Below are 18485 nucleotides of genomic sequence, written 5' to 3' on the forward strand. Positions count from 1 at the left end.
CACACATTTTGTGACCTTACTAGAGGCAGGTGCACACTTTTTATGTTTCCATCATAATTTAATGTAGCACTGATGCTTGGGAAAATAGATATTTTTTGTTGTACTAGTTTAATTTCTAACAATGTTTTTCTTCTTCTTCTTCTTTTCTTTTCTAGACATTTCAGAATTCAACACATTCCACCCAAACATTAGAGCTACAGTAGTTTATTTTGAGAGAAAGCATTAAACAGCAGTTAAATTATTTTCACAGTATTTTAATCTTGAAATTATCACGTAATTATGGAAACTTACAAGATGGGGCATTGCACTCTTAAAAAATATGGCATCATACCGCCTTTCAGTATGCACACAAAAAACCTTACCGGAGGACCCTGAATAGAGAGACCACTGGGCCCCTGAGGACCAGGTGGTCCTGAGGGTCCTGGAGGGCCAATCTCTCCCACTGGCCCCTGAGGCCCCTGTGAAAACAACACAATGGATTTCAGTATTTCAAAGTTCACTTTTGAACTCATTTTCTTTAGCAACATGGAGCAGAAATCCACAAAAACGTAAACAACATCAATCCCATGACAACAGTTACTAAATGGGCCGTAATATGAGAGGGTTTTGTCAGCATAATGGATCATTTGGTGAGGAGTCTTTTGACCTGCTGGAGCCTCATCACCTCATTAATATGACATATTTTAGAAATGCAATGAAATCACTAGACAAATCCTTAATCCCTCTGTTCTTCTGTGAAGGCAATGTGGGACCAAAGTAGCACTTGAAACTTTGGCTAAAAAATATTAAATCTAAACATATTAGATGTATAATTCCAGATCTTAGCTATATGGTGTAAATACAACTGAATCAGGTGTTTTTTCATTTCAAAGACAGCAAACTTGCAAAGAACAAAGAAAGATTGGAGCACAATGATTAATTCACAGGCTTTAATTGTGGGAACAAACTAATGTTTCGACGCTACTGAGTCTTCAGAGTCAACAAATACTTTCTTTTGACTGATAAACTGACTAAATGGGTCATCTTTGTTCTTTGCAAGTAATGCCCATTTCCCCGAAAGCTGCACTACACATACAACGTTCATCAAGTTAAAACTACAAACTCTGGTCAGCATCATCACCACATGCATGGTGGGGACTTCCGCTGCCACTGGCTGCTTCCATAATGAGATCTACTACAGGAAATAGATTTAGACACTTGTCCATCCATCTATAATCAAGTTGTGCCAGTGTGGAGGCTTATTTGATCCATGTGTACAAGCTGCAGACAGAGTTCCTGCAGAGGGAGTCAGAAAAGAGGAATTCCTGCAAACCACCACTGATTCACAGCATTTGTATCTTGTTGGCTCAGCGGCAGTGGTAGCCAAAGTAATCTTCACTCTGGCTATATTTATTGTTTTACTGTTCAAACATTCAGTTACTGGCTTCATGGCTTATCCATGCAAACAATGAAAAGAAACTTTGGATCAGATATACATGAATGAAGTGCGAATAAAAATAAACAAAAGCACAGAAATATGGTGTTGAACTACTTGAAGAGATGAATCAATTTACAGACTGAAATTGAAATTACTTAAAAGTTTATTTTAATAACTGCACAATTTATTTTCCCATTTATCATTACTTATACTGTAACAAGTAATGTATCCAAATTGATTAGTGAGAATGAATAAGGATGAATTCATGGAGGAGCTGGTCTAATACAGCAATATATTCCAACTCTTCAAATAAACTTGGCCGCAGCTGCAGAGGTACAAATGCTGCTGAAGTGTGATCTGGCAGTAGCAGGCATGCATTAATATATGTGTGTACTGTACTTTATGTGTGTGCCAGCAGGGCTGAAAACCACATCTTACTCCAAAACTAATACAATTACGCCCATCAAATATAACACACGGCCTGCCTTTGTTTTTTATTCTTGGTAATTTATAGCAAGATGTGCTAAGTTTTAAGTTCTGGGTGGGCCACTTTATGTACTGCACTCAATACATTGTCACTCAAGAAAGTCAAAGTGGGACATATGGTTGAGATAATCAACTTTACTTTATTGACTGACAGCCCTGCGTGTCTGAGCAGGAGTGGCAGGGCCCCCTGTTGCTTCTTTCAAAGAAGAAAAGCTTCAAAACATATTTTCCTGCCTCTAAGATTAAATTACAAACGTGGGAACTAGCTATTGGTATTGAGAAATTTCCAACAGTGTCAGGCCTTGTACTGACTGCCACAGCTGGATGGTTTGTAACAATTTGGAACAGACTGCCATAGCAAAACTACAGCAGATGCAAACTCTACAATAACTCTTTCCTTAATAGTCCAAGACAGCATTTGTTGGAACCGTATCTATTAAAGACAGGATAGTAAGAGTGGCGATAAAAGCCTGCTCTGAGTCTGAGGCCAAGTCTCGTCATTTCACTCGGCATAAGGGTGCTTCACATTCAGTCTGGAGGATGGAGGGGACTGTTGTTGAAAAGGCTCTTTGTTTGTGAGTCAGGGCATTGCTTCACACGCCTAACTTATTTCTTTTTATCCTCTGATCAGAATGGGAGCTGTTGTGTCCCTGAAGGTAGAGGTGTGGACCTGCTTGTTCAGATTATGTATAAAATGTATTATTAATAATAGTCTTGCCTAGTCTTGCGGGCTCCCCATTATTTTCATGGAGGAACAGGGTGAGGTGTGTTCGCCTCCAGTTGCAAAGTGACCCCGCCTCTTTGGCCTCACTTAGAGTTCGATCTGATTGAACTTTAAAATGTGAAATCATGAGGGTCTCCACTGTGCCACCAATTTGATAGGGAGGGTGGGATTGAGCTCTTAACAAAGAAATATGGATTTTTCAGGGTTCAAGTTTAATTTTATTCAGCCAGAAAATTATGGAAATTATTGTAGCTTGCACAGTTTGTGGTTACAACCATGCCCACAATATTTCCTGTCCCGGCTGCTTTTCAATACAGACCAACCAGCTCATTACTGTTAACTACTGGGGTGCTTCTTCTTCCCCAGATGGGGACAAGTGACTCAACCGCATGAAAGATGCAAGATAGATACTATTTGAGACTTATTAAGTGCTGACAGTTCTGATCAAGAATAAATGGTCTTTGAAATTAAGTGAATTTTACAAACCGTCACTCCTGGCTCTCCTCTGTCTCCTCTGGCCCCCCTTATGCCTGGGCCGCCCTGAAACACAAACCAAACACACACTGTAAAAACAGCACATAATGAGTGTTTGCAAATTGTGCACCTACAAAGAAAGTAATGGAAAAGAAACACACCCCTGCAAAAATATGTATCCACCAGACTCCCTTTCAAAGTAGACTGGAGTTCATCTTTAAAAAAAATCTAATAAAACTGGAACAGCACAGTTCTTTAATATGAATGGATTATGAATTTGATGGACTGAGGCCAACGCTGATTTGTGCTGTAAACTGCCCCTCTGAGGTCTGCACTTTATTACACTGCATCTGTAAGTAACAGCAGAGTCTAGAGCTGTAAACCTCAGGCTGACCCCTCTAGCCCCAAGGTTTATCCAGGGACAAACTACACACATCTGCTAATCATTGGCCCATTTGGGATACATCCTCTTCCTGTGTTTGCTTAAATAGGTCTCCCCCGGGAACGAGGGGGCGACTAGGTAGTTCCTACAGTATTTAGCCAGAGGGGATAGGAGGGATGGTTGCAAGAAGGGGGATATGAGAGGAGACATACAGATGTGGTAAAAGCAAGAGGTTAGTCCTAATGGAATCATCATATGCTTGTTACCAATGTCATTTTATTTTTTTCTCAGTTTAAATTAATGACAAGTCTGTTTGACCCAAGTTTTATGCTAATCTGTTTGCTTTACCACGCAGGAGTCATTAACTGTTTCATCTATTTAAACAGCTTGAAAAAGAATCTGCTGCACTGACTGGTATATATGCATATATCTCTTCAAACAGAACATGTATCAGTATTTATTGCTTACATCAAATTATTAAGCAGCTAAACATGATGCTTATGAGGCCTGTTTCCACATTTTCTACCACTGCACACTGTTGAAGAGTGGGTGCTTCTTAATATAAAACTCACATGCCCATATGTATGCTGAAATAGTTATTGGTTGCTGTAATGACTCCTCCTATCTATACAGGCCATGAAGTGATCTGTTCCACTGTAAAAGGTAAGGGACAAAAGTTCAACTGAGGCTAATACGAGGGCGTCTTTTTAGTACAAAATTCCCTCTTTGTATTTTCCTGGACAGTGTTTTCTTGCTGTGAAGGAATAATTAGTAATAGATGGACAAAGGTTTGTTGCCAACAATAAACGATAAGACATCAGTGGATATCGTCTGTAGGTAATCGTAAACTAAGAATGCTAAAGCCTCTATTAGCTTCATCTGAACTGAAATGCATTTTTTTCACAGAAGAAGGACTGTGGATTTAATCCCACATCAGCGTCTTTTAACAGTGGTTGATGGACATATTGGGTTGTGCAAATTGAAATAAGGTTTGAAATTTGAAATAAATAAATTTGAAATAAGAACTGAAGAACCTTCTGGCAACGAAGACTGTGCTAATGTAAATTCTTGTTAGGAAAAAAAAACCATATGTAATACACAATGATTGATTATGTTTGTCAATTGAGCAATTTTGTCTCTGCAAGTTGATTTTTGCAAACAATGTGAGCCCATGACTTGTTGGAGGTCGGGCAAACCTGCAGAGAAACTGAAATTAGCTTCGACAGAAACAACACAAATAATTGTGTTTGGATTTTTCATGGGCCTTTAATGGTGATAGAAAAAAGTACACCACCCCTATTATCAACTGAGCAATTTGATGCCGAAGGCAAATTTACATTTTTTTTATTAAACAACACTTGGATCTCAAACAGCATGGGCACAATTCAATTTTAACAAACGGAGATGGCAGGCAGCGCATGTTTTCCTTAATGTCAGATTGATTGCTGACTGATGTTCGGTATTGAGCTGAATCTGTGCCAAATCAGGCGGCACAGATTGCAATTCAGTTGGGGCAATCAATATTATTTCAAACATGACTCAAAGATTTACAAAACTGAAGAGGCCTGCTGCTGAGTGAGACAGGAAAAGACATACGTCTGACAGTGAACACAAACACTGAAATTGCTCTCAGGAAGAAAAGCACAACTGTGTTTCGGATAATGATGTAAGTGTAGAGCAGAAATACTATCTTGTCTGTGTAGATATATTATTGACAAAAGTACATATATTCTGTTTGATATCAAGATTTTCTGGATAAGATGTTTTGAGCTTTAATAATCTTTATGATCAGATGGCAAATACTAACGTTCCATAATCCTTTTTAATAATTATTTGTTCTCCAGCTCATTTGCCTTCCAGTTCCTGGCACTTCTCTGTATGTTTAGACACTGCATCAGGTATCCCCATAGATCCAGGTATTTATTCATCTTTCTTCACACTCAGAGCTCAGAGCAAAGTCTCAGCAGCACAACAACAAACTGTGTACACAATCCATTGTTGGCAGTGAAACTCTCTGTTTTCACAGTCTGTTAGGATTTTGAAAGTTTTCCTGTCTGTAGGAAGCTTGTCTTCCACAGGGGATAGAATACATATACTGTGTTAACAACCTTTATATTGCGTTAACAAGGGGAATGTCATCACCTTTTCTTCATTCCTCAAAACCCCGACTATAGCGGGCAGTTTTAGCACAAAAGTGACTATGATTTCACCATTAAACCATTCATCTAGGCCTATATGCTGCAGTTAAAATGTGAGTTAAGAAGCACATTTGATGCTGGAGAGAGAAACAGACACAGACAGAGAGACAGACGCAGGCACAGAGAGGAATTAAGTGATAATAAAAAAATAGAAAGAGAAGAGAGAGAAGAAGAGCCTCAGGCATGAGGTGGAGGTAAAAGAGAAAACAGAGAAAAGAAGAAAGAGAAAGACAATGAAAGGCTGAAAGCTATACAGTACTGTTATTGATCTGTGGTTTGGAGAGCAACAGAGTGAAAAAGAGAGAAAGAGAAAAGAGATGGAAGCGACAGAAGTAAAAGCACAGTATCGAGAGAAAATATATCTAAAAAATGATCAACTACATTTTATTCTTGAATTAATAAGCATCTTATCTTGAGAGTTTAGTAGCACATTTCATTGTGCAAGAGGGACAAAGACAAAGACAAAGAGACGTAGAAAACTAAAATGGAGGGCTGTGGCCTGTGGACATAACCCCACAGATGAGTAAGTGGATCTGGCTCAGTGGACAGGGATGAAAATTGCGAGGATTGTAATCGGCTGTGATGAATGGAATCGCCATATAATTACTTTCTCAAACTATACTGGTGTTGATCCACACCCCTCTCATGTCCTCAGTACCCAAGAGTGGGGACAAAGAGAGAGAACTGAGAAGAAAATTAGAGAAAATAAAAGGGATACAGGGATGGGGGATAAAGAAGAGAGAAAGGACTGAAAAATGCACCGTGGGAGAGAGAAAGGAAGAATAATAAAAAAGAGAGAATATAGACAAAAGTCTGTAAATGAGCTCATTTACTCGCTCTCATCTCTCAGCCTCTATCTGGTTTTACTTGCTACTGCGTGAGAGGAATACAGCGTTTCTGTCTAACATACTGCCACGCCAATGAAAACGCCAAAGGATTTGTAATTCCACATTTCACTTGATAAAGAGACTGTGTATGTATAATAAATCAATTGTGTACGGACAGAATGCACTTTTGTATCTTTAAAAAAAAAACCTCAGACTAACGTATTTTGTATTTTTAGATTGTATTTATGTGCGTAAATACATTGTTTTTATGTTGTTGTTTTTTTGCAGACCAGCTTACTTCAATTTGCCCCTTCAGGGAAGAATTTCACAATTAAACTGAGCTGGATTGCATCGAGTTCTTTCCTTAACACTAAATTCCACAACAGGAAATTAACTTTTTACTTAGCTGTCAGAGAGGCTGTTTGACTCTAAGATTTACCAGCAGTGTTCTCTCTTGACACTTTTTTTCTGGGATAAACACAAACCTTTGTAATCAGGGTCTAGACAGTCAAAGTGAATGAGTGAATGGTATAAGAGAGAAGGGGAAAGAGGAGTATAAATACCATATATAACGATATACAAAAAGACAAGCCATTGGAAAAACAAATGCAGAGAAGGAAGGAGACATCTATAAAGAGTTCCACACAGGCAGAATAGATTAATAGAAAAGACAGTCATCATACTGGATTGAGCACAGGAGTCTGAATAAGTAATCTAATGAAAGATTGAATGAGCTCTTACAGGGGGTCCGGAAGGTCCTGGAGGTCCTTTGCTGTCCTGGGAGCAGGTACAGGCATGAGGCATAGAAGGACACTGCTCCTCGACTCTCTGAAAACACACATAAATACATCAAGTGTACAGTGCACTTGCTCTGTACTCAGGCAAGACATGAGCAGCATCATTTAAAACTTCACCTAGGTACACCAGGAGCTTGCCAGCAAACAAGATAACGATGGTAAAATATTCATCATCACTTAGCAACTCATCTCTGGTCCTTGGATCAGGTATTTGACTCCCAACTGTTGGAGCTGCTCGAGATATTAAACTTGTGGTACAAAACAATCGTTGTTTGCTTGGTCCCCTTGACTACTGATAAACCATTTTATCAAAACAGGGTTTTTTTCTAATATACTCTCCACCTCATGTTTGTGTTGAATAAAAACTTTTCTGACCTTTCTGTCAACAAAAGCAGATTGCAGAGGTGGAGGTACTTCGTTGTATCTGTTTGTTGTGTGGGTTTGTTTTATGCCTGGAGTGTTAATTGATAATTGGTGCTCTTATACAGGCACACTCTGACTGGACTTGTATATGTGTGAGAAAGACAACATTGTTTATTCTCGAGGTGCTCGTTAGATGCATTTCTATCACATAATTGAAATGACCCACCCGACCACAGGCACTATTAGCAGTGGCATTTCTTTGCCAGTGCTAATAGCCATTCATACAGATTCCAAGTAATTTGGCTTTAATTCTGGTTTTATCATTCTGGTTTCATCATAACTCAATTTGATCGTAACCACAATTATCACCTTAATTTTCTAAGGCTGTAACAGTGAGACTGCACAGTCAGAGAGGAGAGGAGAGGAGAGGAGAGGGGATGAGAGGAAGAAAATCATGTATTAATGTGTGTGAGCATGTGTGTTTCAGAGTATATACACATGTGTAGTTTCTTACCAATGCTGGCAGCTCGCAACACTTATCTCTGCTGGCCCAGGATGTGCTGCAGATGATGTCAAACATCTGGAGCTGGAACTGCAAACACATACATACATGCATGAGTACACTTACAGACAAAACCAGTTCCATTAATACTCAATTACAATATTATCAGTTAACACATTTCAAAATGCAGAAATAAAACAGAGGTGGCATTTCAACTGGAAAATTATCCATGGTGTTTTGCAGTGATGTGGTTCTGTGGTGCTTCTGTGTCGATAAGAAACAAGAAACAGACAGTTTGGCTGCTTATGAGCTCTAATGACCAGCTGAAAAGTGCTGGGAGACATGAAGTCTGCTTGATAGCTTCAACAAACAAAATGGACATTCTGGAGGCTCCACTAGTCTTAAACTATAGACCAGGCTATAAATTAGGTCATGGGCTTGTGTTTGATTCATTTCTAAAGTTTATCATCATGACTGAAGAAACTACCCGCTGACATGTACTGTTTATTTCATTAGAAGGGCAGTTTCTAATATCTACATTTCTAAGGATCCAGAAACCAGACATGTATACCCTAACCTTCAACAAAGCTCTGTATCAAACTTAATAGATGTATACATATGACAGACACAGCTTCACATTAATTGGCTTCATGACTGTGAATCAGTTTTATCTAGGAAGTTAAATACACATAGACACGAACACATGGTTGCAGACTTGGATGAGATTCTGTCGACTAGTGGAAAACTGGGCGATAACAGTTTTTCTCTCTGCTTCTGTTTCAGTTACACAATCATAATGTTCATTACTTTACTTTAAGAGACGTCTCCTATATGGAAACATTGTTCCTGGTTTGGTCAGGTTTCACTGTAACCTAATCTTGCCAATGTATTATTTCAAGTACAGAGGGTCATTTAGTACATTCGCCCCCAATCTCATATCTAAAATGCCATAAATAGGCAATTTTTTTAGGGAAATGTATGACAATAACATTAGACTCAAATCCCATTTATTAATTATTACGGAGTAAAGGCCTGCCCTGCAGCCTGTGTGAAATGGCCTTATCCTAGTAATTATAGTCCTTCTATTACAGCACCACAGGGGGTCTTAGACTTAAAAGAACCGGGCAATCTCAGTTAAACTGGAACTAACTTTGAGACCCAAAAGATACGCACTTACTGTGGGTTTTGACCCAGATTCACAGAAATGCTGGCCAGGCTGATTGAAACCTTGAGAAAAATGTCACGACTGTCATTATATGATTTAATTTATTCATGCTGATGTACAGTCACTTTCGTAATCATAGTAATATCGTAATAAAGTATATCTTCTTCTAATCCCCTAAATCAACTCATCACCTGAAAATCCACAGGCTCAGCTGTCATTATGAATGGGCAAAACACTCCCAATTTCAGAGTCCGTAGATAATAAGAAATGTCGCTCACTGCGGAGCCTGAAACAAAGTAGTTCTTCAACTTAAGACTTCACTTCGGGCCAACCGAGAGTGCACATAGCAAAATAGAATAAAATGACTGATTTGTATTCTTCACGTTAGAAGCCAGGTAAAGCTACCATTATGGTTTCCTAACAGATCTAAGACCTTTCCAAACTCGACAGACACCACATACTGTTGAATCAACAACCCTCCTCTTTACTGGCCACTAAAAAACAGTCTGGTGGTAATTGGAAAATATTTCACATTTTCTATATTTTTCTTTATAAAAACCTCTTAATGCAGCATTTTCCAGCTGATAATTTTCCTTGGAGCAGCTAAGAAGTATAAATTTACTAACTGCGGCGCTTATTATTCCCAGAAGCCCTGGATGTCTCACCTTCTCTTGCCTTTTTGAGTGCCTGTGTGTGAAGCACAGCTAACAAAGTATATGTAAAGCACTTTGTACATACACTTGCAATAAATAAAATGAACTCCAACTGAGTGACTCACTGAAATGGTTTTGGATATTAATGGTTGCAATTTTATAGGCCATAATGGTTCACAACAACACTTTGCTGATTGATCACTGCAATCAATGCACAAGTGACAATTATAACAGCTAGATGATTATCACTTGATTAAAGTAGAATTTAATTTATTATTTCTTTAACTATCGTTTACAACATACAGCTAGACCTGCAGCTGTCTAGCGAGTGTTATTTTCCATAACTATGTCAAACAGATTGTGAAATAAATTCTGGCATTTTACACTAACTTGAAGATTTTGACAACCCTCCCATTATCTACAGCCCTGATAAGCTTCTTCTACTTCCTGTCTAAAGAACAGATCGCATTTCAAATACCTGTAGGTACCTTGAACATAGCGGTATGCAGTCAACCTCTATTCAGAAAGCACTAAACAAAGATGCAGACAAGAATTCATACTGACTGGAGCAGAGCTGTCCCGTCTGCCTCTGGACCGAACCATCCTCCCGAGGATCTCCACTCCATCGGTGGTAATGTTCCCAGCAGCATTGATGGACTTCTCCCCAACCACAGAACAATCTAACACCACCTTCACTGACGTCTTGCTGATGGTTACATGGAGCTGTGTGGCAGAAAGAGGATAAGGTAAGAAAAACTACAGCAGAAAGGATCTAAAAATATACCTTCAAATACCTTGTGATTGCAATAAAACAACAGTTTAAAAAAATACAGATGGGCCGCATTATTTTAGTAAGTATTTTGTCTCAATAGTCTATAGTAGAAGTCCTAGTAATAGTCCCAGATTAGTCTGTATTACCCATCATCATTGTCGTAAATATATAACCAGACATAAACACAAACAACTGAGAGGATAGACTCAATAAAACAGAGTTGTAACATAATTTTAAGTGCAGCATTTTCACAGGTCTTGCATCTCTAATCAGCTAGAATAGAAAATGTTTGACTACCTCTTGTGTGTATGTGCAGCAACAACAATAGACACATCTTTACTGACTAGTAAAGATGTGTCTATTGTTGTTGCTTATTGTTACGATGACAATAAGTTCCTTTGCCTATGTGGGGCTTTTATAAACGCAGGCCCAAAGCATCTAAGCACATAAATTGGCCCGTTCAGGTAGAGCCTGAGCTCAAACTGCCTCCTTAGAGGAAACCACTGCCAGTGCCATGAACTGTGAAATTCACCTGGTGGCATGGTTAATGAGCACAGAGGGCTGCATCCTGCCGAAAGATAGTAATAAATTAGACTATTAGCACCTCCATGTTTCACAATTATGAGAGGTTTTATATCACTCTATCACACCTTCAACAAAAATACACTGCAAGTCATAGGAACAAGACAACACACACACACACACACACACCCAGTAACAACGTGCAGCTAATGTGAAGTTAGACAAAGTTCATATTCGAGTGTCAGAGCTCATTCCTTGGCTGACGTCTGGACGGCTGCTTTATAATGACTTTCTGTTCTCATCCTTCCATCTGCACACTTCACTGGGCATGGTGTGTGTGTGTGTGTGTGTGTGTGTGTATGTGTTGCACTTTCGTGATATATGATGAAAATCCTCTAAGGCGCAGACATTTTGCCGGTATTTTGTGGCATTTAGTGGTTTCAGTTAAGGTTAACATTACTGTGTTAGGAATGTGTATAGGGCAATAGGGAAATGTCTACGGTATGTAAATGTATATGTGTGTGTGTGTGTGTCTCTCCTCAGGCTAGCTGGTTCCTATATTTACTCCAGCAATACTCAGACTTATTTTCAGTTTGGAGGAAGTTTATTCTTGAAAATGTACTATTTGAAACATTCTTTTCTCACACTTGAGCTATATGAAATAAAAAACGCAGCCAACAGTAGCAGGCATCAGAAAAATTTATTTTTTAAGCAACTGCTTTTTGCTTTTTATTCTGCCAGTTTAGCATACTATGCCTAATACTCTAATGACTTAAAATATTCTTTACAGTAAAAGCTGACATGCATATGATACACATTTCTCTACCATATTTCTACTTACGGACATTTACAGATTGTGGATAATGCATTTCAGACATGGGAATGTGTGTTTCCTTTCCTTTTTTAATGTGCAATATAAAAATGTACTTGTAGAGACTTAAAATCTCAACGTGAACACGGTGGGATTTTATTGTTGTTATAACTTAACTCCACTGTAAAGTCTGTACCACATTAAAATCAATGAAGGACCAGTGTTCTTAAGCTTTACCTAGAACCTTACATACATTTGTTTTTCAGCTAAAATTCAACTTTGTACACTTATTTATGCTGGTCATGTTACTCATGATCACATTGTGACAGTATCTGAGGACTACTATCAAAAAATTGGAATGGGCTTCTGACATGAACAGATAACTTTAAAGCTAATTTAAACATTACAAACAATTTTTTTTGTTTGATTTTCTTGTTCATCTGAGACTCATTAGAAGACCCAGAGTCCGACAGGAGACAAACCTCACAACTGACATTTGGGATCAGTTTTATAGGCCAGCATTCACAACAAAGAAAAACACATTTTTTTTCACTCTGTGCTAATGCTGGCAGGTCAGACGGCTGGAAACTACAGGATCCATCCGCAGCTAACACTCCTGCCAGCACAAGATGAATTAACCTCTCACACATACACTGTCTTGTACTTTCTAATACTACTCCTGTCTAACACATCAGCAGTATCTTTCTTTAATACAGGGCACCTCATTTGTTCTTTGTGTCTCTTTGTCAGACGACGGTTTTCTTTTTGTCTTTATCAGAATTTTTTTTCCTTATCATTTTTTCAAACAAAGGACAAATTACTTTTTATTTTCTGAACCACTGACGGTCCTACGTTATCTTTTGTCATGTTGCACATGTGACTTTGCAGTAATTTAGCAAATTGAATAACAACTATGTTGTACTTTGATAGCAAAACCCCAAAAGACTGAGGTATCAACTTAACATTATCTTTACTGAATATAACTGTTAAAACAAGGAAAAATCAACAGGAAGAGAAAACTGCTCTAGACAGATTTTGACTTTCTTTAATAGTGTTATTCTCTGGGTGTCGTTATCATTCAACACCGAATTACTTACTATTATAAGAAAATGAAAACAGCTGTTTCAAACTTTATATTAGAGAAACTGAAGAAACATTAAGAAATGGAAGAAGAGAGGTAGCATCACTTTATTTCACCTCTTGGTAACTAAACACAAAATGAAATTTATCTCTGATACAATGGTGCAACTGGAAAAGTGGAGCTCAGACAAACACACACTCAAATTGTTATGGCAGCTTTTAAACATGCAGTGTAAGATAATGTGGACTGAGGAATATGAGGCTATCAGGAGGTCTGCTGACTCAGCTGTCTCTGACCTGCACTTAAAAATGTGCATGCTCGCTTATGCATGCCTGAATTGAGTGTGTGAGTGCATACAGTGGGCTTCTGTATGTGAATGGCTGCTTGTAAAGCTTGTATGTTTTTTTTTATCATGTACACATACTGTATGTTTGCGCTTTTACATGTATGTATGTATGTATGTATGTATGTATGTATGTTTCTCTTTACCTGTGTGTGCACAATATGTGTTTTCTCATTTCCTGTTCTCTCTAGTCAGCAATATTTTCAATCAAGCCTAAAATGCTGCTTTCACTATGGATTAAAACAAGTTAATCCACAAACTGCACTTTTAACTTTTGAACAAAGTTAGCTACTTCCCGTTGGATGACCACTTCTTTGGCACAGATGTTTTGTTATGCGGGGACAAAAAACAACAACAAATGTTATATTAGAGCTGGAGACATTTGTCAGCCACTTTCACGTATAGATTTTTTAAACAACAGTAACAGCAGAAATGAAGTTAGCTCTATATCTTTGCCCCGATATCTGTGGAAACAATTATAATGATTAATATGCTTCTTCTTTTTTAAACACGAAACAACTGCAGTGTTGACAGGCTACTCATAATGTGACTTTTGTCTGTGATACAAAGAAACTCTTTTTGAGAAACAGGCAATTATTTCAGGTCTAATTTGCACTTATTATTCAATTTGTGGTCTTGTATGTACAAATGTAGTCTGTTATAATCCAATACAGTAGCAACTAAAATAATTCAGATGTTGCTTCAAGTTACTCTCAATTCTCTGAAATTTTGCTTTGAGAGAGAGTTGTTCCAGTAGTAGTAGTAAATAAAGAACATACAATTTTGATAAGTCTTTATTTAAACATGCTAGTCTGTGTGGCACTAATGCTGTACTTTCAGATGAAGGTAAAAATACACTTGGTTTTACTCAAATGTCTTGCTATTCATAAACTACCTTAAAAATGTCACTTAGAAAAAAAAAGTTAATTTAGCTCATGTACAGTATTTATTTTTGCCTCTGTCTAATTCGTGCCACCTCATCAGTCTCCTGAAGCCCCATCCAGACAAACTGGAAAAGCTAATCGCCCTTTCTTACTCATCATCATAACAAAAATGTCTGGAGACAAAATCTAAACAACTTTAAAGTTAACACACATTTGCAGTGTTTGCATTTTTGCTTCCATATGGGGTAACACTATTTGGATAGTCCACCTACACAGAGTTTATAGAGTATTTGTAACATTTCAACAGCTTATTAGTTGAGATTTGACAACCGTTTTGTGACATTACACCACAGTGGTTAAGGTTTGGTTATGTTTAGGCACAAAAACATCTTGGTTAGGGTACGTTCATGAATTGTCACATATACGCTATAGATAATCTGTTAAACATCTATTATAACAACCTGTTACAAATACTAAACTATCTGTAGGTGGACTATGCAAATAAAGTAGTAACCTATCTGGATTAATCATCAAGTTGTTGAAAAGTAGTTTCAAGCACCACATTACTTTGTCAGCCATGTACTGTAACAACGTCTTTCACAAACAAACACAGCTGCAGTCATCCTAAATGTGTCCTTCCAACAGACATGATGCATTTATTTCTAGTTACTGCTTTTGTTTCCTCATTATAATTTCTTCTTCTTTCCAAGAAGCTACCAACATTCATGGAAACAGCTTTTTAATAATAATTTATGAACGAATGAATTAACAGTACATTTTGAATGTCACTCTGTGAAATATTGTGGATTACTGCAAGTTAGAAAACTTCAAAAGCACTGGTGCAAATGATTTCCTGAGTGTACATTTTTACAGCACACAAGCACAGCTTTAAGTGCTCTCTAATATTTTTAATGTGAGGCATTTAATCATTTTGGGAGTTACAGAAAAATGTTCATACACTCCTGGAGTATAATATGGCTCTGAGCAATATGTGAGTTATACTGCAGGTAACTTCTTTTTTCTACGTCTATATGTCTCTCTGTTTGTCTCTATATCTCTATATTTTCTGCCTGTTTTTCTCTTTGTCTCAAGCTCACTGTTATATTTATTTCTCTCTCTGTTCTGCTTTCCCCCTCCTTCACTTGTCTCTGTTTTCTGTGTTTTCTCTCAGCCTGTGTGTGTGTGCTTCACTGACCAGTGACAGATCCTGCTGGGTATTCCTGCTTTCACATAAGGTGTCTTCATATGGTAATCCCTTCATAACGGACACACAAACATGCACACGCACACGGACACTCCGCTTATTCACTTGTCATCCTGTCTAAATGGAGACGAACACTTCCCCTTGCCAGGCAGTCTCCTGCATCTGTTCCCTCTCTCAACATTGTCATGTTCTCCAATAGAAAGACAGAAAACAATGGAGAAGACAAAAGGCACAGAGAATGATGGACAGCTACTCCCTGACATTTTGAGAATTGAGATAAAGAAAGACAGACAGAGAGTTGGTGGGCTGCTGTTGGTTTGTTTTCAGCACAAATCCACAGAGAGACCCAGGAAAGAAAGTACACAACAGCATCTATACGGCAAAAAACAGTATTGTCTATAAAGACTTGCTCTTTTAAAATGTAACAAAACAATACATGCAAATGTCCATTTCCATCAGCTCTGTTGAAGTAAATACACCCCCTGAACACTGAGGTTTATTCAAAGAACATGTCCACAAAGACAAAATAATTGATTATTGTTCGGTGAGATGTTATTAATATTATTTTGTTTCGCCTGATGTTGTTGACATCTCTTGCCAAAGTGTTTTGCAATGTGAACTTGTCATTCACTGGGCCTGTCAAGGCCAGACCAATGTCATTATTTATTCAGTAAGAGCATTTGCATCACTATTTATTCCATCATTTATTTTTTACAAAACCCTTTCTCGTCTCAAGTGAGCAGAAGATTGTCTTTTATTGAGGGAATGTCATCAAAATTGGCCATTTTCATAATGACTAATTTGATACAATATAATTTACATAAAAACATTTGGCTAGAATCCCGGTGATTGAGGGAAATATGAAATATCTTTGTCAGAGAATCAGCTGAGAGGACAAAGTAATTTCTCTGGTGGTCCAGTCTGTGGACACCGGGGAATAGTAATAACAACAAAATCATGGAAACTAATACAACTACCATAGATTTTCCTTCTTTATAATGATGTTTATACAGTGTGTTTGTAGATGCACTCATCGAAACCTGGTCTATGTTATCTAAACATTAAATGTACTTCGTGGGACGTATTACATTCATGTGGCACTGATAAAAATGGCATTGATAAATTTGGCAAAATGGCTCTGGGATTATTAATTCATCTACGGATTTAGTTTGACTGTTTAGTCTATAAATGTTAAAAATAATGACATACAGTATGTCCACTATAACTTCATCATGGGAGACCACACAGAGGTCTTAAAGGTTTATGAAATCTGCAGTTTCACTCCCACTCCTACACTCCATTGGTTTAAAAAATAAAATAAAATTGGAGTAGAAAAAGCAGTGGAGAGTGGGAGGGAGAGACAGAAAAGGGAGGAGGGCTATCATCACCTGCACACACACTCACTCACCACAGCAGTGTTGACAGGTCAAGAGAAAAAAAAAATCCAGCCCAAGAGCCACTGGAAAACCACCCAACAGCTTCCACAACTTCAAAAACATCAAAATACAGTCAATCTTCCTCATTTTTGTCTCAACAGCTTGGCAAAAAGCTTCTTGCTCTCTCTGTCCCCTTCTGCTCTGCAGAGCTTCAGTGCGCCTTTTCTGAATATTTATCTGAAAAACTACCACCTAAAAATTATAATGATTGTTTGAACCTGATATGTGATTCAAACTGGTGCTGAAGTGTTTCTAGTTCTAATGGACTTGCTGTACACGCACACATTACACAGATTTTTCTTTCTGACCATCAGCTCGAAACCTCTTACCTTGTTATAATGATATGTAACATGCACATAAAACTATAACCAGTAAATGTAATTCTTTACTACTACTATACTTTATGAATGACTAAAGTGATTTGTTGACGTTATCACATCTATGAAAGACTAACCTTGTGAAAGCTGCCATGGAAGATTTTTTTGATTTCATTTCCTTCAAAGGTGACGGTCTGGAAGTCTCCTCTGTAGTCATTGTTGAAGAACGTCAAGGTCTTTCCAGAGTCTGTGTGAGGCAACAGAGTTGGTGGTAAGGGGAGGACTGAAAGAGTTGATGTTCACATCAAGTAGAAACTTGTACACACTATTGTCTCCTGCGATTAGACTCCAATAAAGATCAACATGTTTCCTTGCTTTTGTTTAAAATTTAAGCCCATAAAACACTTCTAAACAAGTTAGGAATTTTTCTGACATGGCTGACCAAATGACCTTTCCCCTGCAACGTCTTCCAGCTACTCCTGGGGATCCCAAGATCATCCAGCTGGTAATTTAATCTCTGTGGCAGGTCAGGGGTCTGCCCTGGGTCTCCTCCAAGTCAATGGTGTCTGAAACACCTCTAAAGGTTGACACCTGAGGTGAGTTTACATTGTGTGTAGTGTTTCTGTGACATTGTTTATCACAGTTTGATACAAACCTGGTAAATTTTATGACACAATTTTTATCATCATCCCATCTGTTCTGGCTTTAAAAAACTGGCTTTATATCAAATTCTGATCTCCAGTTACAAACTCCAAAGCATCTGAGGATCAGCACCTCTAAGTCTGAGGTCATGGTGCTTTCCCAGACTAATGGCATGTCCCGTTTGGGGAGGGGTAAATAAGGGAGGCATACCACAAACAGAAGAGCTCAGGTATCTCTGCAACTAAACTCATTTAAAGGCACATTATATTGCATCAAAAACATAGCAGTAGCCCAGCTGTAATTAGTGATTTCTTTCCTGCTGCACTAAAATCTGCTGCATTATGCTCTCTCATGCTTTATTTGGAGACACTGGGACTGCGGGAGCTGCGGCACACATCTGCCGTTTGAGTTTGTACTTAATGATGTGTTGTGATGCAGGGGAGACAAAGAAAAGATACAGAAGCAAAAAAAAAATGTGAGTGGTT

At 38.1% G+C, this 18485-nt stretch overlaps 1 protein-coding gene across 1 annotated transcript in view; it reads right to left on the reverse strand.

The window, feature by feature from the left end:
* Positions 1 to 18485, reverse strand: part of LOC118336272 (collagen alpha-1(XIV) chain-like) — a gene marked incomplete in the record, with an annotated part of 121764 nt that overhangs the window by 23141 nt on the left and 80138 nt on the right. Inside the window, 6 exon segments of the mRNA XM_035672881.1 lie at positions 363 to 458; positions 3114 to 3167; positions 7250 to 7336; positions 8183 to 8260; positions 10553 to 10711; positions 17496 to 17605. Of these exon segments, the coding sequence (XP_035528774.1) occupies positions 363 to 458; positions 3114 to 3167; positions 7250 to 7336; positions 8183 to 8260; positions 10553 to 10711; positions 17496 to 17605 (584 nt within the window).

The sequence above is a fragment of the Morone saxatilis genome, unplaced genomic scaffold, assembly GCF_004916995.1.
Source record: "Morone saxatilis isolate NCDOM2014 unplaced genomic scaffold, NCSU_SB_2.0 Contig24, whole genome shotgun sequence".
NCBI classification, from domain to species: domain Eukaryota; kingdom Metazoa; phylum Chordata; class Actinopteri; family Moronidae; genus Morone; species Morone saxatilis.